Here is a 27,805-nt window from a genome sequence, read left to right on the forward strand (position 1 = left end):
ATGTGTATAGCAAACAATGTGGACAGTTTCTGAAGGTTGGAAGGTGCATCATTGTTGATGACCTCAAATCCAGGCTGTTGGGAGAGTTGTGAATGAATGTCTGTATTCCATGAGTGTTGCCTAGCAACCAACGGGTTATCATATGAGGTAAACTTCCTCTTCAATCACTCCATCCCATTTTTCCACAGATCTGCTGCGACCCAGAAAAACAAATAGGTGAGGCATGTTTTACAATACTGAAGCCATTTTGTCATCTTATGATTACTTAATGGAAGCAAAACCTGTGGATTGCAAATTACAAATGAATGCATTGGTAATATTTCATATTTTTTAAATTAGCAATTACCAGTTTTTACTTGTTACTAAACAGAGGCGGTCATGGATAATCCTCTAAATACCATCAAACTAAGTGGCTGAATTAGTGAATATAAAAAAATAATAATATTTGAACAATTCTGCACATAGCCACTCCCACTTTCCCATTCACTTCTACTTCTTTGTATGTTTATGCTAATTATGTCCAAACTGTGCATTTGTTTGAAAATAAGAACTTCCATAAATGCCATAGAGCAGTGTTTCTCAAATGGGGGAACACGATTCTACTACAGGGGGTACTTGAGGTACGAGAGAGAGAGGAAAATTAACAAATGAAAGCTTTAAAAATATGGGGTTTTATCATGTTTATTTTTAGTTAGAAAATATAATATACTATACACACACAACAAAAACACACAAAAAAAGAGAAAAATACATTTCATTACCAGCGATACAAAATGACAACAAAGACACTAAAGAAGCGCAACATACACGCGATCACTACAAAATACACAAATATAATGGAGAAACATACAAATCCACATAGGAAACAACCACACGGCACAAAAACACACACACTGAGATATAATAACTTAAATAATAACACTAATGACTGTATTGTACTTTGAATATTGCTTTTCTTTTTGTCATGTTTCTTCCTTACTTTCTTATTATTTCAGTTAAAAACAACAACACAAAAACACACAAAATAAGAGAAAGATATACTGAATAATAAAAAGAACAGACAAATAACAACAAAATGACACAAAAACACACAAAACTATGAGAGAAATTATCTTGATTAGAACATAGACTGATCAATCTCGGTCACAAATCAGGTGTGATATAACCAGAAATGATCAAAACTAAACTAAATCTATTCAGGAAGCACTAAATACTGTTTCCTTCCACCTGTTTACAAAATGATTCTTTAAAATATGTGTTATTACTCATTCATTCCATCATTACGCTCTATTGATGTTTTTTTCACAGAATTCTGAGTAAAATATCGTTGTCGGACAAAGGGGGTACTTGAGCCGAAAAAGTTTGAGAAGCACTGTCAGAGAGCAGCAGGGACAGATAACTTGGAGCTTGTAGCAGAGCTAAGATTCAATAAAAACAAATTATTTTTCTTTTCTGTAACTTCAGGGTCTTAGCATTAAAACAAAAGCACACCGCCAAGTGCCAAATATCCTCTATAAAATATGGTTGACGAAAACTATGACAACAACTTTAAGTCAACAAAATTAACGTGATCTCCATAGATTCAACCTAATTAATATACTATAAATGCTAATATGTGGCATGAGGAGATTTGCGCTCTCTGAGTGCTTTTGTTTTTAACAATGTCTTTGTATGGTAATTTGGTTTAAATTATCCACTGGTAATTTTGTTGACTAAAAGTTTTCATCATAGTTTTTGTTGACTATATTTTTTTAAGTGACAATATCTCGACTATGGCTGATTGTAAATGACATGTGAACAAAAACTTATATCAAAATAATCATCACTTGGGACAAAATCCAATCGCATGTTTGTTTTGTGGAAAGTATCCAATCAAAACCACTTTTGTTACGTGAAAGGTGGGACAAAATGAATGCCATCCTACAGTATATCAGGTTTATAAACTGAAATTCTTAATTGTATGTTTTATATTTTAGTCAACTACATATGTAATCTGTAACAGATTTAGTCGACTAAGATCTTAACGTCATGTATAGTTGACTAAAACTAGACTATAACTGAAGTAGTCCTGATGACTACATTATGACTAAAACTAAATCAAAATGTATTGTTCAAATGAACACTGATATATGGACAAATCCTGAGATATAATAATAAAAAGGCTTATAAAGAAATACTGTATATATTGATACAGTTACAGATAGGTCAGGTATATAAAGTACGTATGTGTTTTACAATGTTTTTTCTCCTTTTGACTTGTGTAAGACTGAGATAAATGCACAGTGAAACTTGTTATGTACTGACTCTTGACATTGATTAAAGTGACCTATAGCATTTCTAAACCTGCCCACCTGTGTACATTAATCAATGAACAGACCTTTAAACTGAATGAATCCAACTCGGCGCTCTGCAGCTGCCACCTTTAAGCCTGTTGGTGTGAACCAAACCTTTTTCTATTCCTGCTGTGTCTACATGCTTTTACTTTGGTAGTGTGGAGCTATAATCGTTTAGCAAACTGGTCATTAAACCTCTCATAATAACAGTCAATCTTGCCTGTAGATAAAGTTGAGAATCTGGTCAGCAAACTGCTTTGAGAAAGTTTAACTGTTGTCCATATGTGGAATAATATAATGCGGAATAATATATAGAAGCCTTGAGAAACACATGATGAATAGGTACATTTTCCCTTTTTCCAGTTTTCATGCCACAAACCAAAACATGTGCAGCATTAATGTTGAATCTGCCGTGGAAGTGGTGGTGCTTCTGTGCCTGCAATTGTCTAAGGAAAAGGAACAATAGATTGTAGTTATTTATTCTATTTTTTACCTTATTTTTTATTCTTTTTGTTTAATATTTGTTTTCCCATCATACGTTTATAAGATAGAATCAAATAGAATAAACATTCTTTATTGTCCACCAAGGTAGAAAATTGTCAGGAGACAGACAGCACTAAAATACACACATTGTCATACATGAAAGCCTGATAGAAAAATAGAGGTATAATATAATAAAAATAGGAATAAAACTAAGGGTTAAAAAAAAAAAAATTGTAAAATAAGTGAATATATAGACTTGGAGCAGTTCAGGCTCAGGTGTTGATTGATTGTTCACTTTGGGTTTTTTTTTTAATCTTGTCTGCACATGCTGTCAGAGGTCAACACTACAAGAAGTGCAATCATTATGAGACAGCAATGCATGTTTTGTTATTGCAATACAATAAATTGATTTATTTTATTGCTTAATTGTGACCATCACCAGCCCTCCCTAAGGAAGGGTAAGAAATCTTTTATTAGAGGGAGGATATAAAAAGGGAGAGCAGTGTTACACTTAAGTGGAGAGGGAGGGGAAGGGGAAAGAGAGCAGGAAGGAGAGACTCAAGGTAGAAAATAGAAAGGGTGGGGAGAATAGTCTGTTTTACAGTGAGGGTGAGATGTGAAGTTGTAGAATATATTGTGCTTATTATGTTGTGTACTCAAGCCAGTATAGTAACAAGTGTGAAGCTTAGCTATAATGGTGGTGGCTGTGGACAGAGGGAATGAGTGAGTGGTAGTATCTAAAGCAGGTATTTGGGATTAACGTGTCTAAAGTTAAGCCCAGTATGAGTTTTATCCCACATCCCAAGGCGTGCCAGTGCACCGTATACCAGTATATGTGCCAAAAACCGCTACCGCAAACCCAGGAGCTGCCCCGGGCCTGTAGATGCAGCCAGGCCAGCAGAAAGAGTGGGGGCCAGGGAGCCCCAGGCCACCCCCCCCCACACGGCCGAGCAACCCCCCAGATGACCCCAAGATCCCAGGCTGAGAGGCAGCCACCGCCCCCCACACACACATCCGAGGAAGCCTCAAGCAGCCGAGCACCCAGCGCATCCTGCCATCGACCCCAACCCCCAACCCCAAGGTTGGATTGTTCACTTTGTTGAATTCAGGATGGCGATGACATTTGGTATAAAGGATTTGTTATGTCATTTGTTATTATCAGTATTCATAATTAATGGTAATCTGATACATCTCAAGAGAAAAAAAATGTGTTTACTTTCAGGTTTCTTTAAAAAAAAAAAAAAAAAAAAAAGGAATCCTACTTTGGAAACGTAAAAGGTAAAACAGACATCATAAAAACAATCTTTAAATCTAGTAAGCTTAAAAAAAAAAGCTTATGATATTGGAAGATTTACTGCAATACATCTAAATGTTTGGGACCTACACTATTGATACAATGAAAATATTTGAAATGTTTTTTTAAAATTAAATTGCAAAACACTGAAACAAAACAAATATATTTAGAATTCCAATATTTAAATAAAAATTTGGAGAAGAATTATACATATTATTTTTACAGAATTAGAATTTTGACGAATTATACACTGAATTTGTGTAGATTTCTTTTTTTTTTTTTTTTTTTTTTTTTTTTTTTTTTTTTACCTTGTCTGCACATGCTGTTGAAGGTTAACACTACAAGAAGTGCAGTCTTTTAACAGCAATGCATATTTTATTATTGCAATTAAATAAATGAATTTATTTCATTGCATAATTGTGACCATCACCAGCCCTCCCTAGGGAAGGGTAAATACTTTATTAAAGGGAGGATGTAAAAAAGAGAGGGCAGTGTTACACCAGGGTGAGGGGGGTGGGGGGGGGGAGTTAACAGGGAGGAGGGATACAAGATAGGAAAACGAATGGGTGGGGAATAGTCAATAAGTTTCAAGTGATGTGATGTGAAATTGTGGTTGTGTATATTGTGCTTATTGTTGTGTTATCAAGCCAGTCTGGTGACCAGTGTGCGGCTTAGGAATAATGGTGGTGGCTGTGAGCAGAGGAGGAAGTGAGTGGAAGTTACATAAAACAGGTATTTGGGAACAACGTGTCTATGGTTGAGCCCAGTATGAGTGTTATCCCACAGCCCGAGGCCAGTGCGTCCATGACAAATGTGATTCCAAGAGCCGCTACTGCAAAACCCATGAGCCGCCCCCGGGCCCGAAGAAGCAGTCGGGCCAGCAGAAAGAGCGAGAGATCTAGGGGCCCCCGGCGACCACCCCACGGCCAAGCAGTCCCCCGAACGCCCCCAAGGTCCCAAGCCGAGAGGCTGCCATTGCCCCCCCCATACACACCCGAAAAGCCCCCAAGGAGCCAAGGACCCAGCGCACCACGCCACCGACTCCAACCCCCAACCCCCAGGCCCCCAAAAATAAAGGGTATTTTTCTGTTTTGATGTATTAATGTTTCCCAATAATTATATTAGGTAAAATCAACTCCCATTGTTTTTCAGCCTTGGGGTCGTGACTCCTTGTGGGGTCGCCTGAAATGTCTAGGCAACAAAGGCAATTCAATGTCCTTTACATGATCAAAAATGTCAACAGAAACATATAACAGCTTAAAAATCAATATGAAATTAAAAAACTATTAATTAAAAAAAGTACTCATTTAAATTATATTTTAACTTTTTTTTCATTATTGTTCTTTTTCAAAGTAAAACGCCACACAATCTCAAACAATTGTATTCTGTACTTTCACGTTCTCAAATATAAATCTAGTTCTGTGAAAATATCTGAGCTGGTGCATCATGTCAAGTTATCCGGGCTGTCTGTGTAACAATGTATAACAAACGTGATCAAAAACTTATTCTAGAAAATAAATGTCTCTGAGATCGCCAGAAATTTGGGATATTAAAATGGGGTCATGAGCCAAAAAAAAGGTTGGGAACCATTGTTTTAATGCATGTTGCACACTTACCTGGTGGAGGATAATGGGTTAAAACGTAACATTGGAAAGTGAGACAGCAAGTTGTCCATGTCGCTGATCCTCAGGGATTATGGTGCAGTAAAAGCTGCTTAACTGAACTTGTTGGGTTATGGTAAACAGGTGACTTCCTCAGACACTGGTTCCTCCCCTACGGGAACGTTCCTGAGGAGCAACAGCCCAACTCATTTCTGTCTGCACAGATTACACACCTGGCAGATGATTATCTCTGCATATGTTTATGGTCTGTCATATTGATTATACTGTAACCAAGGTGACCATGGTGAAGTGATCATCAGCTGGGTTGGTTGAAGAGGATACTGGCTGAGTGTACTGTTCTCTGGTTTACCATTTAAACATTACTATGAATAGAATTCACAAGGATGCTGTATCTGTACTGTAACACACTTTGTTTACATACACTGATTTACAATGTAAAGATGAGAATAATGCACACATGTTCAATTTATTGTTTAATGCATTGTAAAAAAAAAAAAAACTCACAGGACCTAGATAAAACATCCCTGCAGCTAATCTAATAAATGTATTCCCAGTGGAAGAATGAAAGCCATTATTCTGGTGTAATTGTCTTTTATTTTTAGTCACGTAAGACTCTACTTCATGCTCGTGTACTCTACAAACACCTGTTTTCGCAGTGGCTTTGCCATAAGTGGGGATCATTATTCTTTTGGTTTCGAGTCACTTCAGCATGACTAAACAATTACTGCATGATACATCAGCTGTGTCTGTGTGTGCATCAGGGATCTTACTCAATGGGTGTTGAGAAACAGCAGGACTTCTTTTCTTCATGTAAAGTTACCAACAAAAATGGCTCATGTCAAAGTTTGCATTCCATATGTCAGTAAACCAAAGTTATAGTGCCATAGGTGAAAAAAACAAATGCTATTTATTGTAGTTATTATTCGTAAGACAATTAAGATAATAGTGTTGTTCTTTTCATTGTATCCCAGAGTATTCTGTACTAATTTAGTGTTGTGTTTGGTGTCAGTAGTACATATCACTCTTCAGCTAAAAAAGCTGACACATTTTGATGAATTCTTCATTTTAATAACCATTGTTATTTCTACTTTTATCTTGAAGTTGGAGGCGTGTTGAACCTTCTTTTGTTTGTCTGGTTTAGGTTCCCTGCCTCTGTCTGTGGGTTTATTATTCCTATTTGTGTCAACACACCTTGTCTTGTTATTATCTATGGGCCGAGAGGAGATATTAGGCTCCTTCTTGTTTCCGCTCAGGTGTTCCCCATTTCCTAATTGCCTCACTCTACTATTTAAGGAGTGTTTGAACACTGAGGGAGTGTGAATGTTATGAATCTATTCTGTGTTGTCTACTGTAGCCTGCCTTTTTGCTGTCGGCGTTCCGCTTTTTCTTTTTGTAGATCAGTTTTGTTTTGGAGTCGAACTTAGTTGGTTTTTGGTATTTAATTCTAAATACATTTTTTTCATAGTTAATCATATTTTTGGATATTGTTGTTTCACAATTACCATAGACCTCCTACTAAAATCTTACCCCTGTCTGCAGCTGGACTCTCTTGTGCTCACCTCTGCATTCAGGTCCTCCAACGCCTCTTTGTGTGAGGCAGAAGGGCTAACCCTACAACGCTGCCCAAAAACCACACCACAAATACGACTAATATTTATATTCTTGATGCAATAGTTTCTTAGCCGACTTTCTTGCTGTTGGCTTATTTCGCCAAAATATTTTGATTTCTTTTGCTTCTTTCAAACCAGGAGAAACATGGATCTCTATGTTACAGTATCCTCAAGTGGACCCAAACACTACACAACAGATGACCAAAGAGGCGGGCAGAAAACTGGAAGAGAGGAGAACAAAGAGCTGATTACGAAAAGGCTCTGAGAACTAGCGTAGAGAATCTTTCCACATTCTTAGAATTCTTTAGAAGATAATCGGCCGACTAGACACCACATACATAAGCAGAGAATCTGGCAGTTGGTGGACAAATAGCCAGGGGTGCTTGTGTGTTGATTGAAGATGGGAGCCAGCTGAGAAACCAGGTGGGATTGGGGCTGGTCCAAAAGATGATGAGCAACACCCCACAGGCACCAGCAGGCAGGGGAAGAGAAACTGGGAAAAGTTGGAGTGAATGATAGTGTCTGTGTAGGTTAGTCCTGTGATGGACTGGCGCCCTGTTTAGGCTTTGCATCCTATGACAGCTGAAGATAGAAACCAGCAGACCCCCCCGCGACCCTGAAAAGGAGCAAGCTGGTCAGAAAATGGTTTGATGGATACCCTAAGATAGGTATCCCAGAATAAAGACAAAACTGATAAAGAAAAACCTCAATCAGTGACAGAACTTGAAAAAAAGGATAATTTTGCCATGTGGTGGCATTTCCTACAGCAGCGTTCAGAACTTCCAGGTTGCAATGTCCTGAATTAATGAGCTGGTATGTGTTGGAAGCAGGAAACCCACATCCTAATGAACCACTTATGATGTACTTACTGGGACATTTGTGGTGTATAGTAGTTTTAGGCTCATATGGAGAATTACTGTATCTGCTTTTCAAATATCTGATCTAGTGCCCACACATTGCTGCAGAGGAAAGGCATAAGAATAGTCCATGCATTACATGTACGATGACAAATCCCACAATCTGTGCTCCCACACAGATGGTTGCTGTATTTTGTCAACTCACTGTCAGAGAACACATCAAACATACACAGACATGGAGGAAGTAGAGAACATCCTTTTATTCCATATCTATCTCTGTGCATAACTGTCTAATTGCTGGTTCTGCTAGCTCAATTCAAGCTAGGTACTAGAATAAAACCTGAGTAAGAAGTCAGCAAAAATAGACACTGGCTTTTGTTCGAAATGGCACACTCTCTACTACACACCAGTGGTTCTCAAACTTTTTCGCCCTAGCACCCCCTTTCTCTTATTTCTGAATCCAAGTACTCCCCTTTGTCTGACTACAATATTTTGCTTAGAAAACTATTGGAAAACAACTATAGACCATCATGATGGAATAAATGAGTGATAACACACATTTTAAAGAATCTCATTTAGTAAATAAGTGAAACAAACAGTATTTAGTGCAGTGGTTCCCAACCTTGTTTGGATCATGACTTTTTTACTGCATTTTAGTTGAACTACATTTATATTTCACAAAGTGAAAGTATAGAAATACAGTTGTTTAAACTTGTGTGTTGTTTTAATTTGAAAAAAGGACAATAATGAAAAAAAATTCAAAAATTTCTTTTAATTTTTCTGAAATTTCAGGCAACATATTGGCTCTTAATTAGTCCTACTATATAGTATTTGTATGATTAGGATGATGAGCGTTCCCACTGAAGTATACTTCGAAGTTTTCTAAGATGCATTTCAAACCTATAATGACAAAAACCTGAATCACACTGAGGCTAAATATGTCTGTTGATTCTCCACCTTTGAGAGCTCTGAAAACATTTTAATTGAGAAAGTGACCAAGTAGAACATCAACATGTGGTCATTTGATCCATAAAACTTGCGGAAAACCATTTCATGCCGACATTTCTGAGAGTTTCGGGAGACCCGCCTCTGTGCTACTGAGAAAACTTCTGGTAAACTTCAAAACAAGAGCCCTGTTCACAAAAGCGTTAAAAAACGAATGGAAGACGAGAAGAGATGCTTTTGTTTTGAAAACGGGATGTATGATTTTTAGCTTGTCCCAGGACGATTTTATGTTCCGCTCACAATGCATCATGGGCCGATTGAGTATGACTAGTGTGCCCACCGTGCATATAGTATCCATCTGGGTATTTCTCGTGTACTCAATCCTTGCATACTATCTAATATGAATGCACTACATACTAATTTTGACGTGCGTTTGTTTGCAATTTCTAACATAGCCATTGTGATGCTTCTAAAGTGACAAAACACCTCTAACTTTGGAATAGATGCGATTCATCAACCCCAGCTGCAATGTGTCTGGCTTCATATTTATAACCCTTTCTTTCCCTTTTGTGGTAGAACAGTACCAACCACGTGCACAGCGTAACCATGACAACTGAGAACTCAGTCATCTGTGCTCAACTTCACTTCATGTCAAATGTTGCCAATGGTTGAAAGAGTGTAAAATGCAAAGAAAAACGGCCTCTGACGTCTCAATTTGGCCATTGTTATGTTTCGACAACAATGCAAATAAAATGTGTCATTTATTTTTTACTCAACCAATCTGTGTTACTTTCCACTTTACAAAACTGGTTCTGAATTAACTCGAGATTTATTCATTCACTTAATTTGTAAATCCACTCAATCTATTTCAGTCAACACCAGCAACACAGATCATTAAAATATAAATGTTAAAGATGTTATGGCCAGAATAAGCTCTAAAATAGGGCATTTTAAAGTAATTTACATCTCAAAGAAGCTGTGTATGCACTGTGATTAGGGTTAAGTAGCTACATATGAAGTAAAGGGCTGAAGATTAAAGAGACAAAAGCATTTAAACAGAAATAAACACTTACAAACCCCACTCACTCAAATCTTTGTGTCTCTGAAGCAGTAGCTAAGAAACTGGGTTTATTCTACTAGGCTCTTTTTTTAGTAAGTGCACTTAATCTTAATGTGCCTCTATTTCTCCCACTCACATTTTAATTTGGAATAATTATGATCAATCGAGTTTCCAAATATTCTGACTTTGGATTAACAGGAAGAGGTTAAATGCAGTTCTTCTCTTCCTTACTGGTTTTGAACAACACTACTTTCATTTCAGGAGTAATTAGACTGAAAGACCGTTCAGTGGTTTTAATGGGTCGGCTACAAATGGACCTGGGCCCACAAAGCTGTGAGACCTTTTTAGAAGCCTGGTGCTCTATAGGAACAAACAGTACAGTACAGTTACGTACACACCTCAAACCTCATCCTGCCAGGCAGAGATGTAATCAGTGTTTTTGACAGGAGGCTCCCAGCACATCTGATCCCTTTATTTAATGTCCTTTCTCACATTGACATGCACAGTGTGACCCACTTTAGGTCAGACCCTGTGCCCACGTCTGTTTCTGACATTAGTTACATTTAATAATGTCAACACCAACACACATTTCTTCTATTTGCAGCCAGGCAGTGTGAATCGGATTCTGGAGAGAGATTTAAAATAATACTGTCAGGGTTGGGGTCAATTACATTTTTCAATTACAATTATGTCTTCAACTATACATGTTCAATTACAACCCTATTACAATTACGGTGACCGGAATTTTTTCCAATTACATTTACAAATATCATTTTCCCCCTGAAAGTCAATTACAATTACATTCTCTATTACTAAAGTTCCATTACAATGAATCACAATTATTTATCCTTTAATAAATAACCCCTTCCTCTTGTGTTAGCTTTCTGTTAGCATCCCTTCTGATAACAGGTCAGTTTTAACCCATGTCCTAAATAACATGTAAAATACATTAAAGATATTATTGATCATCTATTTTGTTTTTCATCTTGAGGTTTCCTTGTTAGGCTTCTTTATCCATGAAAAATATTGGTATTAATAGTTATGTGTGAGTCTTTTTTGAGTCAGTATACCCCTAGATTTTACATTTGTTAAATGGTAAAATAATCACAAAGAGGACTGACAGGTAGTCGGAAAAGTTGATATGAAACATGTTTTAATAATTGTTAACTATGTACAGTATGTGAACTCCAGAGATGTACAAAAATGTAATTGTATCTGATCTGAGAGCCACATGATCAACATTAATGTCAACATTTAGAATAATAACCAATCTGAGCATTAATACAGGACAAAAGTAGCATTTTGTCTCTGTGTGTTTTTGTTATTTTTTGTGTCCTTGTTGTAATTATGTGTATTTTTCTGTCATTTTATGCATTTTTGTTGTCGATTTGTGCATTTTTGTTGACAGCTATTTTGTGTTGTTTTCTCTGTTATTGTAGTCATTTTGTTTAAGTGGTTTTTGTGTCTGTCTTTGTTGTCATTTTGTGTTTTATGAGTCATTTTGAGTATTTTGTGTTTTTGTATACTTTGTGCATCTTGCTGTCACTTTGTTTTTGGGAATTATTTTGTTATGTCAGGCTTTATGTACCTTATAGTTGAAATTTAGTTTTTGGGAATTTGTTTGGGGAGCCACACAAAATTAGACCAAGGGCCGCATGTGGTCGCCGGGCCGCCAGTTGCCCATGTCTGATGTAAGCCATAGAACTGTAACATAATTTCCCTGGTTTGCGTTTAATCTAATTGTAAATGTTTTTCATAGAATTTCCATACCAATTACAATTATTAAGCTAATTATCTGAACTCAGTTACAATTAGAATTACAACAGCAACCATTTTTCCAATTGCAATTACAATTATAAATATGTCAGAATTGTAATTAATTATAAATTATGTGATTACAATTTCAATTGACCACAACCCTGGATACGGTTAATGAGTCGTTACTCGTTATTTTGTAAAAACCAATGTACCAGTTTTAGTGTGAACATTTTTGTCCTATGGAGCCACATATTAAGATACAACTTGCAGTACAAGTTCACATGCAAGCAATGCATTATAAAATCATCACTTTGGCAGTAAAATGTAAAGTAAGCAATTACTTTGGCCATCTTGAGGATGCATAATTAACATGTTGGAAAACCTTGCTCTGTTGGTTGTTAGCGTTAGCTTTAGCAACTCTCATCATTGTCTTCTCATAGAAGAAGAAGCTCTCGAAGCTCATAAATGTGATGGAGCATGAAGATGCAGTCAAATTTACTTTACGTGTAAATTGAACTGTATATTCAAAGAACAGTTGTGTTTCTGTTTGTGGAGTGAGGTTGTGGAACAGTTTGGGTGTACAGCTCAAGCAATGTCCAAGCATGATCCAGTTTAACAAGTTCTGATGAACTACGGCCGGGCCTGCGGAACGTCTCAGCACCGAATAGCACCTACCATGTTCCCGAAAATTCAGTCAAATGACTCGGTTCCAGCGGGTAAAACAAAAAAAATTCTGCAATTTAAAATCGTAATCTACATTGAATTGCCTTTGAAACGATATATCACACGACTATGTTCAGATAAATCTGACCGGAAAAGGTTTCCAAGAGGCTCTTGACATCCGCTCATAGAATGTCCATGTCAAATTACAGTCCAGTTCAACAAGCATTAACGGAGGAGTTGTCATTTGAAAAATGTGGCCCCCGGGGGCCCCCTGGCGCCCTTGTGGCACATACGGAGTAATGGGCCCCATTCATATATTGGTATGTGTCAATGATTCGGTACCATCAACTGTCGCAATATTTGACTCGCAATCAAATGAGAAAACAACTTTAATGGAAAATGCCGAATAAAGAGGGTGGGCCCCTAGTCGAATCGTGCGAGGCATAATTGTAATCTACGTTCTATTATCTTTGAAATGATTTATCACACAACTATGTGCCCATAAAATTGAAAATTACCAGAAATTGAGGGTGGGCCCCTGGCACCCATTTCAAAAAATGGGCTCCGAGCGTTTTATCATATTCATACCACGTATGGGGTAATGGTAATATAATAATAATAATAATAATAATAATAATAATAATAATAATATTTGACTCAAATAAATGAGAAATTAACTTTTGTTTTTTTTTTTTAAATTATACCTACCAAATTTCAGCCCGATCGATCACAAGTAACAGAGGAGTAGCGAAGAAGAAGAAGAAGAAGAAGAGGAACAACAACAACAACAACAAAGTGAGTGGCGTTTTGAGTCCGGTAGTCCGGCCTAAAAAGCGATACAAACACATAATTTTCACAAGGTACTGTGAGGAAGAGGGGCTTTAACAATAGGGTGTTTTCATAAATTATTTACATTTGTTTATTTACTCTATTTATTTTCTTTGTATATGTATATTTTATTTATTTATTTATTCAGTTCATTTCCGACATGGTTGCGTTCACAGAAATTCATTTGACATTCAGAGCAAAATCACATCATTGTTTTTTTTTTTTTTTTTTTTTTTTTTTTTTGTTTTTTTTTTTTCATGCCGGAAAGGGCGACGGAAAAAAGCATTATGCTTATCTAGATCCGTCCCCTAATTTGAACACAGATAATTTTACATCCAACCTCGTTTCTTCCCTTTTTTTTTTTTTTTTTTTTTTTTTGTGATGTGTTCTCGTCTGCAGTCATTGTTCCTGTTGTTACTCCTCATCACAGTCTTTTTCCCCCGTATTTCCACGAGCTTTCTTTTCCAGTCGTTGTTTACGTTCCTCCAACTCTCCAAACGTGAAGTTCTTCTTCTCTCTGAGAACCTTCGTATCCTCTGAGAGTCGCCTCAGCTTACGATCCATCAGAAAGGCACATGCACAGACACATACCCCCATCATTAGCAGGCCAACGATCATGACTCCTAGCAGATAGATGTCCTCCACATCCTCCACTTTCAGCTGGGAGAGACAGAGCATCTGGCTTCTCCCTCGTGCGTCCACGACATATCCACTTGGGTATGTGTCCTTTGGACACGGTATTTCGTGCTGAAATACGGGTATTGTTAATGAAGTAGTGTAGAAGGGGTAGGTTTAAATAAGCTTATGCTTCATCTTACTCCTTTTCGGATATGTTGGGTCTTATTAATATTGTTGATTTGACTATTCTTTTTGATTTGTTGTTTGTTTGTTTTTCAGTTTACTTTATTGTACTACTTGCACATGTTCGAAATGAATTTGAGAATCAGAATCAAACAACTGAATATGTAGATAAGCATCCATTATCAATACAGTAGCCCCATTATAAAGTTTCCCAGGTTCTGTGACCCATTCAGACTGTTTACTTTTCTATGCCCAGCTTTCTTTTTCTTAATATTACCATTTAAAACATTTCCATAAATACTCCAGGAAAAAAAAAAGATTGAATTTAATTATTATCCATTAAACAGCACCTCTTTACTTACCGTACTTACTTTAGTTTAAAGGTTTCCCATCAGGAAGAAATGTCACTTTTACAGCTGTGATTCACTGTATGACAAGGAGTAAAAGCAATTTTGCTACAACTACAGAAAGTAGGTAGAGTAAAAAGCAGGACTCACATTTTCTTTTCAGTACTGTCTCATACATATTAGGCTCATTTTCCCCTTATGTTTTAGCCACTTGTGTATTTCTAAATGTTTTTTGTCTATTTATGGCAGTAGCATCCTCGTGCAGAATCAAAAATTAAGCTTTCATTTGCACCATTTATTTTAAGGGATATATGCCTGCAAGCATTAATGCATTTATTCTTATTCCTGTGCATGGTCATGCTTGTGTTTAGATCAAGCACATGTTATACATGTGTACAACCTTATAATCTGACGGTTAAATGTGATTTTGCAGAACAAGCTGTATAATGGTCACATTGTCCATAATCATATAAATTGTGAGGTTAGAGCTGCTTTATAAGTTGTATAGATGTAGTTATGTACATATAATGTGTACATATAACATGTATAATTTCAGGAATCAAAAGACGTGTTTGTATAGTAGTTGTGAGTATTTTGGGGAAGACTCTCTTATCTAAGTACACTGACAGGTAGCATGATTTAAAAAAGAACTGACAACCTTTTGAAACACAATAAGGACACAAGATCAAATTTTTATTAATAATACATTGGATTTTATATAGCACGTTGTCATAGACAATCAAAGCGCTTTACAGAATTAAGGCATTATTTTTTCACTCCAAACTTAGTGGTGGTAAGCTACTATTGTAGCCACAGCTGCCCTAGGTCAGACTGATGGAAGCGGGGCTGCCGTAGTGCGCCATCGGCCCCTCCGACCTTCAACACTCACACACTACATTCACCAATGTGGGTGAAGTGCCTTGCCCAAGGACACAATGACAGATACTAGAGCGACTGTCCCCCACTGTGGTGCCTGTTCTCCCATCCAACTACTAACCAGGCCCTGACCTGCTTAGCTTCAGAGATCTAACGATATCAGGCCATGACAGGCTGGTATGGTCACTCTTCCAACTTAAAAAATCTCATGTAGACAATGAATTATTTAGGGATTTTAGATAAAGTTTTAGTTACAAGACAAAGACAAAAACTCTCAAAAACAGGTTTTAGGACTTATTACTTTATATAGAATATTTTTAAGGTTGTTAGACATTGTTTGAGGTTTTAACAGTGACTTAGTTGACAAAAATATGTTGTAGTTGAAGCTTTAAATAAGAAACTTTCACATTAAAAATACTGACTTATAGTTTGTTTAACAAGAAACACTTTTATGATGAAGTCAGTGAGACTTTGTGATCATTTCTGATGCAGTGTTTCTTCTCTATTTCAATGAAAAATAGAGAAACGACCTGTATTGTGTATTGTGCTTCAAGCATCAGTGATTAATTCAGTAACAAAAAAAAATGACAATCTAAATCAATGGTGTCAAACTCATTTCAGTTCAGGGGCCAAATATAGACCCGTTTGATCTCAAGTGGGCTGCAGATTTTAGGTGGGGAAAAAAAACAATTTTACTATTATTGTGCTGTAGTTTTCTATATCATTACCTGCAGGATCTTCAAAAATTTTGTAACCAATTTTTGCGTAATTTAGTGGAATTAGTTGGGAGAAATGTAGGATTTATTTTAAAAATATAGATTTCTTTTCATTTAAAAAAGGACGGCATTCATGTGATAAAAGCATAGGAAAACTTTGAGCCCAGTGTATTACTACACTGTGGGGTGGATTCACCCCACAGTGAATTAATTACTGTGATTTTCACAGTAATTAATGTTTTCTAATTGTTTACTGTTTCCTGTGGGCCGAATTGGATGCTCTAAAGGGCCGGATTTGGCCCCCGGGCCTTGAGTTTAACACATGTGATCTAAATACAAGTTTAATACTACACTGCCTGAAACTCTGTTACCCAGAGTGCCTTGCGGCTATATAAATAGCAATGAAAGAGGCGTTCCCGTTGAGGGATGTGGAGGAGGTAAGAAGCGGATTGAAGCTGAGACTCTCACAGATAACACCGCTCAGGTTGTTCTCACCTGGACTCTGGCTAACATGGACTTAAGCAAGGACAGAGCTGTGGAAATTATCCCGTGCTGACCCACTTCTTTTTTCTCTCATTAACGCCGTTGTCTCGTGCTCCTTGACAGGTAAAGCGCGCTGGTTTTCCAGCTCGTGCGCCGTTTGTCACTGGGCTGCTGCTCACGCGCTCATACTATCTGTGTCGTCGTCTGTTCATGATTTAAAGCAGGACAAAAACTAAATACATGATGTTTTCCTTGTAAAATTGGACGTGTTTCTTTCCTTCGTTTGTAAATATGAATAAACGTTAAAACAGCTTCACATTTTTGGTTCTGGGCTTTGAAAACAACGCGAAGTTTTGACGTTACCTCGTCTCCAGCCACTAAAACAGAACCTGTTATAAGTAGCTTATTAATATAGTCCATGAGTTACACAACATATATCTTCCTGTTCCTATAGACAGGTAATGCATTTTGATATGCAATATAATTCTTCCACGATGTCGAATTTGACAGTTTTAAGTAATCTACTTTTTTTCCACATCTGCTGCTTCTTTTCATAATTGAATAATTATCAGGTCGAACATTCTGCTGAACTAAATGCAAAAACGTCTTTGTTCCATCCTATTAACAATAGTAATCTATTGGTACTAATGACAGTATGTCCTCCACTGAATAATGGACTAATATGAGATATTTTTTACCCAACAAATCTGAGAAAGGGAAAAAAAATGGTTTTATTGCACTCCCTTGTGACGATGATGGCAATTTTTGATAGTTTAATCTAATATCTGTCTGCTTGGACATTGTTGAAATACTTTATTTTTAATCACATTATCTCTTTACAGGTGTATCCAACCCCAAGAAACAATGTCGGACAAAATGTCAAGTTTCCTCCACATCGGAGACATCTGCTCCCTGTATGCAGAAGGCTCCACCAGTGGATTTATCAGCACTTTAGGGTAAGATCTTATCATTTTACAGGTGTTTGTGAGACTTTCACATTTCATTGCTGTGTATTTTCTCGAAAAAAAGAAAAAGAAATAAAATTGCAATGTGAATCATGGAGTGCGCACAAACAAGGCTACTGTGGTCTTGGTGGCAAAAGAAAGATAAAATGTGTTATAATGTGGCAATAGCAATAATAGTATGAAAAAAAACCCCTGAGTACATGATAAAATATGTACTCTATATCTTTAGACAAACAATAAACACTATAGACATTAGACACATTTAGGTGCATTTTAATGGAATACTCTGACTACAAGTTTAATTATCACAAGTTTTAAAACTTTTAATAAGTGTATTTTGCTTAAAAATTGTAAGAGATGTAGAGAAGCACATTTTAGGATGCATAGAAAGTGCAATTATTGTAACCCATCAGAACTGATTTTCAACCTACAGTACTGTATATGCCTGGGATTTGGAATGTTAACACAAATACATTCATTTTGCATCTTCAGGTATATTTTTGATAGATGCTTGATTATTTACATTTTAATGAAGTTTTTCAAAGCCTTTATCGTTTGCATACACGTTCAAAAACCTTGAACATGAATACAATTTAACAAAGGCAGTGGCTATCAGTGCGTAAAACGTGTCATTAGACCATCAGTCTATCCGTACACAGCGCCCCTTATTGGCCAGTTTAGGTCACGTGATAAGTGCACCACGTGACTTAAAGTTCCGTCAGTTTTATTTTAGCTCATATTTATTTTTAGCTACCCCGCTAACTCTTATTTTTTAGCCCTAACCCCAAGCCTTTTGTTTTAACCCTAACCTAGGAAATACCCTAAAATGTTTATTAGTTTCGTAAATGTATTTTTAAAGGTGGAATTTGCCATCTTAAATATGTTAATTCCTTCAGTGCCAGCCATTTTCAGAATTTCTACCCCCCTCAGTGCCAGACGTTTTAGAGCATTTTTGACTGATTTTTAAAGACCCACAGAATATTTTGTACATTGACAATCTGAAACCAGTCTCGACTTTCATCCGAAAAATAAATGTGTTTCTGTAATCCGCAGTTCATTAGAGGCAAGTTTCACACAAATCGCCAGTTTGTGACAAAAAAGCTGAGAAAACCTATTTGTGACTTTGAAGCAATATTTTTTTTTTGCTTTAGTGACACCTCAACATTGGTTTCCTTCTGTAAAACTACAAAAACAACACTGAGACCGGGCTTTTGATGGCAAAATGATTATTATTTTGCTATCTATGTCAGAGTTCCTCCTCCTCCCGACACGCAGCGATTACCTGTTTAGCGCAGTTAGTTGATGGTTTAATCTCACGATAGCAGCATAATCATTAATCCACTCAGGTCCACACATGTTCTGTGTTTGTATGTGGTGCTGTGAGCTGCTGGATGCTTTACAATATCACTCCATAGCGCCATAATCTCCCTTCTCCTGCTTCTTCCTCTTTAGCTAATAGAAGCATCAGTAGCTAATCTCTCATCTAAAGGTGCGCTGCTGCCACCTTCAGGGCACCAGTTGGTCACTACATCACACTACAGCTTAGATATTGATGAGTGACCTCCGCCAGGGTGTATTCTAGAAATTTCTGTGAAAAAACGTAAATGATGTAATATTATGTCAATGGCACTGAGCTTATGGATTTGAAATGACGTAATATTACGTCAATGGCACTGAATGAGTTAAAATGAAATGATATATATGTCAAAGTGGGATTTGAACCCACTGCAACAGAAGGAAGAATCCTTGAGTCAGGAGCCTTAGACCACTCGGCCATCCTGACACCGTGAAAACACAGACACATTACGCTTATGTAGAAAAGGTCCGGAAAACGTCATCTTTCGTATGGATTGACTGCCGGTATATAGATACGTACTAGGAGACACTTCCTTTAACAAATGGCATACAACAAAAATAATTTGGTCTTATGCTTATGTGTAAAAAAAAAAAAAGATACATATACATGATTTTTTTTTTACACATATTTACAGTGAAGGCTTTTGACATGTATTTAAAGAAAATGGTTACAATGTATTACTCTGCTTTATGAGTTCTTAATTTCCTACTATTTATGGTTGTGTACTGTATATATCTTTAACTGTGTAGAGATGCTTTTGCTGGCTCACTTTTATCTATTGTACTCTGGCACTCCTTCCTGCATATGTGAGTTTGTGGGAAAATGTCAGTCGGATTGCGCTTTCAGGACATGATAATGATCCTGGTACCAAGTGTGAGACTGAATTATGTTAAAAGGCTTTAAGATTTTCTTCCCCCTCAACCTGGGCTTATTTTCGGAAGAACAATTTTCTTTTTCAAACGTCATTTAGTTAAAGAAATTTCAATGAAAAGAAAGAGACATCAAACATTTCTATTTATTATAGTGATTCCCCAGGTCTATAATTGGACTTTTTCTCCTTTTTAATTCCAGCAAGTTCATTTTGTCTTCTTTTTTGAAATAATATGTTAATGTTAACTTTTTTCAGGAAATTTCCATTGAAATTTCCTTTCATCTCCTGACATGTGTCCATGGAGAGACAGGGGGCGTGGCCAGCCTGGGAGAACTCTCAAGTTGGCCGCACCCAGAAAAAACTCATAAGGACACATCACAGTGATCAGTAGATGCCTCTGAGGAAGACTGACAATTAGCAGTCGAAACATGTCAGGAGATCAAAGGAAATTTTAAAGGAAATTTCCTGAAAAAAGTTGTCTGAATAAATGAAACCATAACATATTGTTTGTCCTTTTTACTGTATATGAATGCTTAATCTCAATGACAAAACATGGACATTGAATTGAATATAGTCAGTAGTCACATCATGTAATCACTGAATACAAAATTCTAAACAATTTTAGGTTGCCCCGAAACCTCTAATATTAATGGAGGAATAATAATAAGGGGGATTTGCAGCATCTTCTTCCTGCTGCAGGTAAAATCTTCCATCAGTGGGTGATTGTTGTCAATAAATGAACATTTAAATGCTATTTTACGCAATCTTTGTCATGACTGTGCTAAAGTGCATGATTCTGAGAGCATATAAAACCCTATAATGCTTTTCAAAGGTGATGTAGTCATGCATGATGTTGGTGATCATAGTACATTTCTGTGTTACCTTTGCCTCAATGATCTTTGATGACCTGAACACGCTCAGTATCTAAGGCCATGCTTGCTAATAAGGCAGGAGAGGTTGGTGATTATTATTATTATTACTGTACATTGAATAAGCTAATTATTTCACCTCTCCCATGTATGTTAATTGGGTGGTAGCCTCTCTGTCAATTGTCAATCCAAACAAATCATCAGTGTTAATATTTACAATCTACTCTTAGTTTTAGTCCTGTGATAGAAATGTTGTTGTCGTCGTCATATATATTTTTTTTTAGTTTTAGTCTCGTTTGAGTGAGTTCAATCCAAATTTGGACATTTAGTTGACTCAAATCCTTCCTAATTATTTCAGCATGTTCCCACAGAGATTACTGCTGATTTGCTCATTTATATGCCCTTCATTAATACTTACCCTTCCTACAAAGTCACTACTAATTAAACTGATTTTTTTTTTTTTTTTTGGATAAATTTTAGTTATTTGGAGCAATTTTTTTGTATTTTGATTACTTTTTTAGTCATCCTGCCATTGATTGCATCGCTTCTAATCTTAGTCATTGCAATAAACACTGCAAAGAACCTTTTCTTCCTTAATGTATTATGACATTTTTCTTTAGGTCAGGGGTGTCAAACTCATTTTAGTTTAGGATCCAAATATGCGTCAGTTTGGGCCGCAGATTTAAAGTGGGAAAAAGTAACATTTTTAAAATCATTTGTGCCCTAGGTTTTAATGTCAGTTCCTGCCGGATCTTCACTTAAAAAACTCTATCTCCATCTGGGTTATTTGGTAATTTACACAATGATTCATGTGTTCTGTCATTTTTACTGTCTCCTAGGGGCTGAATTGGATGCTTTAAACCCGGGGTGTCAAACTCATCTTAGTTCAGGGGCCAAATACAGACTAATTTGATCTCAAGTAGGCCACTTAGGTGAGAAAATAAGTAATTTCAAAATTTCTGTGCCCATATACACATCCACATATTATATATGTATGGCACTGATAATATTTAACCACTAATGACCATTATCAGTCCCTGGAGGATCTTCACTTGAAATCTTCTTTATTTTGTGACCAATTTCCTTTTTATTTGGGGAATTTTTGTGGAATATTTTGAAGAAAATTGCATTTCAATAATTTGAGATTAAAAATGTTTGCCATCTTATGATTTAAGCACAGGAAACCTGTGAGCCCTGCAAATATTATTATAAGCATTTCATGTGAAATATCAACAATTGAATTATTTTGTCATTTACATGGTAATTTATGTTTCCTCTGTCATATTTACTTTCTCCTGCGGGCCAAATTGGAGTGGTTCCCAAACCTTTTTCTTCTTTCTGAATCCAAGTACCGCCTTTGTCCGACTACAACATTTTCCTCAGAATATCAGTAATAGTGATCACATTTTAAAATTGTATTGTTTTGTAAATAAGTAGAATTAAACAGCATTTAGCACAGTGGTTCCCAACCTTTTTTCTTTTATCGTGACCCCATTTTGATATCAAAATTTCAGGCAGCCCTAAAGACATTTTTTTCTTCTAGAATTAATTTTTGATCATGTTGGTTTTCCAAATACAGAGTACCGGTAGACAGGATTACTGACGAATTGCACTAGCTCAGAGTTGCAGTGCATTTTATTTTAAATAGATTTATGTTTGAAAAAGTGAAAGTATAGAATTGATTTAAGATTGTGCATTGTTTTAAATTCAAAGAATGTTTTATAATGTGTTATGTTGATTACTAGACATTTCAGGTGCCATTTAAATTCCACACAACTCCATAGTTGAAAAACACTGATTTAGTGTCGCCAGAATAGATTTATTTCAATAGTTTTTATCATTTCTGGTCATCTCCCACCTGGTGTGGGACCAAGACTGACCGTTGTATTTTCATTTCATGTTTTAATCTAGATCATTTCTATCATCATTATTATGATTATCATTTTGAGCTAAAAATAAACATGATAAAACTCATATTTTTTTATGCTACTTTTCCACTCTGTCACTCAAGTACTCCCTGTATTAACTTTGTGTACCGCTAGGGCTACACGTACCCCCATTTGAGAAACAGTGCTCTTAAGGGCTGGATTTTGCCCCCTGGGCCTTGAGTTTGACACATGCTTTAGGATTTTTAGGATAATGTTCTCCACTACAGATGCGGATACACAATCTGAAGAAAGAGGAACATTAACAGTTTTTAATGTGTGGACTGGGCCATACAAACACATAATGACTGCCATAATGAACTGGAAACATTGTCTTTATGTTCCCAATGTGCTTTCTTTAAGTGTGCTGTCTCTTAACGCACCATTTATTCAAACATTAGACGTCTGCTCTCTTCCCTAATTGTAGCCAATAAGTGCATCCTGATGCGTAGAAGTTACAAATTGAATGTCACAGAAATAACAGTGGGAGAGACAGAAAAATACAGGGTCATTATTGTTTAGGCAGGTTTTTCTATGTCTTTAAATCTAGCCTGCCTACCCACACTGTGTTTTTGTCGGGGTCTTTTCCTGAAGGAGTTAATTATTTTCCTTTCAGGTGAAAATAGCCCAGCATCTGTTGATGTCTGTCCTCTCTTTCTTTTCTCATGTGCTACAATCTCTCTTGTGTTGCTGATGTCACTGCTCAGATGCTCTCCCTAACGCTTTGCTGTTACACATCGCTCACAGTTTAGCATTTTTCGTCAACAGCCATAGCACCATATACGTATACACACAGCTTTGAAGAGCGACACCATGACACAGCTCGTCTGTCAAAGTGTCCATCTCGTGATGTGATGCAGAGTTATTGCCACCCACTCCCAACCTTTGCTGTGAGAGTTCTGTGCTAGAGGAGAGCTTAGAGGGCATGTCTATAAATAGCACCTTTATATTAGATGCTGCATTTGCTGTCACCGTACGCAGAGTGACCCTCAGAGATACTGTATACGCAGCCTCTTGGATCACTGCAGGTGGCCACAGATGCTTAAATGCAGCTGATAACGCCACAACATAAAGGAGGAGGTTTCACTTTGCCCTTGAATAACAGATTAGCTGTTGTTCTTTTTGGACCTCATCAGTACATTAGTGTGATCTGAGCTGTTGCTATTCTTTCTGATGCCAAACTTTCTCTCAGCATGAGATCTTCTTCCATCATTGTCATTTATCATAACACTGCTCTTCCGGCAAATAATTACAGCATCCTGTGGTGATGTTTTATTTTCCCCCATCAGCTATCTTTGAGTATTCCAAGTGGGATACATTTAAACATTAAACAACACTCAAATTTATCTTTTATGGTCTATTTAGTGCTATTTTTGGGATATCACACAACTGGTTTATGAGCATCTTGCGAGAAAAGTTTGTCTGACAACAACATAATTTTTTAATGCGTGTAGTTCAGTGGTTTCCAAACTTTTTAAAGTCCCGTTTTCCTTCAGACATTTAAAACTGAAGCGCATCTCTCTAATATCACGCTCAGTAACTAGCCAAAGAGTCTAGGGCTGCAGGTATCGATTATTTTTGGAACCAATTAATCTAGCACTTTATCGATCGATTAATCGGATAATATTTTTTTTTTTGCGTTTTTAAGCAACCAAAATAAATAATGCATAACGAAAATTACGTGGCTGTAAAATCATCAAGAATTTGGCTTTTATTTCTCCAACAAAACGTTTGGCTCAAAAATTAAGCCCATTTATTGCAATTTAACTACGTAGTGTTAATAAGTGCCAGTTGCAACAATTAAATAACAATACAGTAAAGTCAACTAACTACTAACAAATAATATATAATTTCTGGGGTGAGCCTATTTGCTATGGTAACCTAGAAACCTGTGTGTATGTGTTTGACAAACATGGAATTATGTTTTTAGCGGTATTTCTATTCTACATCAAAATATTGTTCTGCTGACATTAGAATTGTCACAGTGATGATCAGAGACGGTGTTTAAAATTCACAACACTTCAGAGCACAGGTACTGAGACGTACCACAATATTTAATGCTACAATTTCTCAAAGTCAATGCCCTTTTTCTCAAATGTAAAGCTTTTAAGGCCTTAAATTTGGCGACATCAAATTTAATACCATACCTTTTTAAAGATTTAAAGACCGTCTACCCTGGTTTGTGTGTACACGCGTGCCGTGCGTGCTTCCGATCATGCCGCTTTCGTCTCCTCCTCTGGCAGACACCGCTGATACGAGGCTCCGCTGCTACACAGGCCGCTGGGTGTAGCCGCTGTAGCAATCCGAAGCTAGAGTTGCCACATCTGCTGGTCTATAACTGTTTGATTTACCTAAATCTAAGATTGCCTGGCGGTCGTGAACTATTTTTGAGTAATATGCTGTAGGTTCACTGAGAAACTATTAGAACTGACTGCTGTTTTAGGTCCATTGCTAACGCTAACCTCTGCAGCCGCAGCCGACAAGCGCGCCTCCAAATATACATCTATATGTCAATACATCGAGGCTGGAAAACTTCCGCGTTCATATTCATTTATCGTCTGGTTAATTTATGGGTTTATTGATTGATTAGCTCTACATTACCTTGTTTCAGTTACGCTTGTTGAAACAGCGTGTGGATGCTTTCGGTTCAGATGCTGAATCATTGAAGTCGTACTACTGTGGTATGCCAGGTATTGTTTGCAGTAAACACATGATTGCACCTTGTTCTCTTCATCTTTAAGGATGTATTGATCCCAGACTTTAGACGTTCTCTGTAGCTTATTCTCCGCCATGGCACCAACTAAGTGCAGAATGTTTGTCGCGCTAGTGGTGTGTGGTCCCTGCGTGTATAGTGCGTGTCATAGGAATGTAACGATGCTTTGAGGCACAATTTTTGCCTCGAGGAAATTTTGTAATCAAGTTAATTAAGTAACTCGAATTGTTTCAGCCCTAAAAGAGTCAGTCCGTTATTTCATGTGTCCGGGCGGCATCCGCCGGGACACATTTGTTCTACGAGCAGTGGTTGTGTTTGTGTCATTTAGTTGTTATGAAAAACAAATGATTTTTTTAACATATATGAATCGTTATCGAATCGTCACGTGTCGAATCATGATTAATCTATTAATCAATGTATTTGCACCCTTGTACCCCTGGGGGCGCCCGTACCCCACTTTGGGAACCTAGGATGTAAACAGTTTAGCTCAGCTGGAATGGTACGATCCATAGCTTGATTAACATGCTCAGGTAATGAGATTGCGTTAGATCCTAATCATCGAGTCAGAGTTCTGCACTTGCGCCACTTTTTCTCCCTCAACAAAACCCCTCCCAAAGTTGTCGATTGATGACTTGCGAGAATTGGAATGCGTGTTTTTTGATGCACAGGGTTATCCTTCTCTTCGGGTCAAATGGAATTACATCAATAAGTATGAGGATTAAGCCCACCTACTTAGACGGAGTCACACAAACTCAGACAAGACGAGCTATTGATAGCTCAATAGCTGTGTGCAGGTAAACGCACTGAATGTCACGGTTGTGAAGGGTGTAGTGGTGGTGAGGGGGACCCATGCAAGACTAGAGACCAAAATAAGAGCCCTCTTTCATTGAAACGCCAAAAAATTAAAACACTTGAACAAAGTACAAAATAATACAGCAAAGTACCAACTCAAAAACCCAACAAACTGATTCATAATATTTAATTTATATTCTTTTGATTTCAATGTGTTCAACCATACCTTCAAGGTGCAATGACTGTAATGGAACGAGTGATCAGGAACACCTGTGTAGAAACAGGAGGGACATATTGAAAGACTGGGTGTAAAGAAACAGACAGGAATCCATTCCCAAAAAAGATAAAACTTAGAACCAGAAACTAGCAGAAAATAATACAGACAAAACCTCAAACCCCAAACATTTTCATGGGTTACACTCTTTGTCAAAGAGCAGTGGTAGTATATTTACTCTGCATCAAAATGCACTGAAAAGTGCAATAGTTTTCTCAATCTTAGGTGCACAGGTTGCAGAACCCTGATCTGAGCTCCCCACTCTGGGGCATTCTTAGCACTAGGTTCAATAGTTCTTAGTTTGTTTTGGTTATAGTCCAGTTACAATACTCGACACAAACTTTCCTTATCAACCTTGCTTTAACACTGGTGTGTTGATGTGTTGGAACAGGAAGGGGCCATCCCCAAATTGTTCCCTCAGTTGTTTCATTCAGACTATGTTTATCTCATCATATGCAGACTCAACAAACATGTTAAACTTTTTGTTGTTTGCTGATGACACCAGTATATTTCAATCCGGAAGTACTTTGTTGGAGCTATCGGAAAGAATTGACGAAGAAATGTTAAAAGTGAGAAATTGATTTAACAAAAATATAAGTTATCTTAAAATTACCGTATTATTCGGACTATAAGGCGCGCTTAAAATATTTTAATTTTCTCAAAAATCCACAGTGCGCCTTATAATCAGGTGCGCCTTATGTATGAAATTAATATGTCAAAACGTTTTAGTACAACTTTGTTAAACTATGAAGCTGCACCTCTTGATGGATTTTTGCCTCTTCAGGGCTACCGTAGTCAGGCGTCTCGTGGAGTTTTGTGCTTCAACATACTGAACTGAAAAAGTGAGTATAATGTTCTAAATTTTATGTGTTAAACCTGAACAATGTTGAGAGTTATTGTTAATGAGTTGAATAAAGTTTGACTTATCTGACTATTTTGTTTCACTTAATGAGCCTTAATAATAATAACAAACCGGTGCGCCTTATAGTCCGGTGCGCCTTATTTATGAAAATAGACCCGGTCAGACCCATTCATTGATCGTGCGCCTTATAATCCGGTGCGCCTTATAGTCCGAAAAATACAGTCCGACAAAACAAAAAAAACTTAAACCAAATTTTGCTATGATTAAACAGTAATCATAGCAAAACTGATAATGTGAAAATCACAATTGATATAGTTAGTATAACAAGAGTCAAGGAAGTTAAGTTTTTTTTTTTTTTTTCTTTTTTTTTTTTTAGACAAAAATGTAAATTGGAAAGCTCATATTGATTATGCAAAAAGAAAGGTCAGCAAAAGTATTGGCATTTTATATAAAGTTAGAGATTTGTTTGATTGCTGCTTGTTGAGTATGCTTTATTCCTCG

General features: G+C 36.9%; 1 protein-coding gene across 11 annotated transcripts in view; it reads left to right on the forward strand.

The window, feature by feature from the left end:
* Window positions 1-16,617: 16,617 nt before the first annotated feature.
* itpr1b (inositol 1,4,5-trisphosphate receptor, type 1b) overlaps window positions 16,618-27,805 on the forward strand; it is a 137,784-nt gene continuing 126,596 nt past the window's right edge. For all 11 annotated transcript variants that reach the window (XM_028448177.1, XM_028448182.1, XM_028448183.1 and 8 more), the window contains exons 1-2: window positions 16,618-16,799; window positions 17,519-17,632. In XM_028448177.1, the coding sequence (XP_028303978.1) occupies window positions 17,541-17,632 (92 nt within the window). In that variant the 5' untranslated portion in view covers window positions 16,618-16,799; window positions 17,519-17,540. The remainder of the gene's footprint in view (window positions 16,800-17,518; window positions 17,633-27,805) is intronic.

This window comes from Gouania willdenowi, chromosome 5 (genome assembly GCF_900634775.1).
Source record: "Gouania willdenowi chromosome 5, fGouWil2.1, whole genome shotgun sequence".
NCBI classification, from domain to species: Eukaryota; Metazoa; Chordata; class Actinopteri; order Blenniiformes; family Gobiesocidae; genus Gouania; species Gouania willdenowi.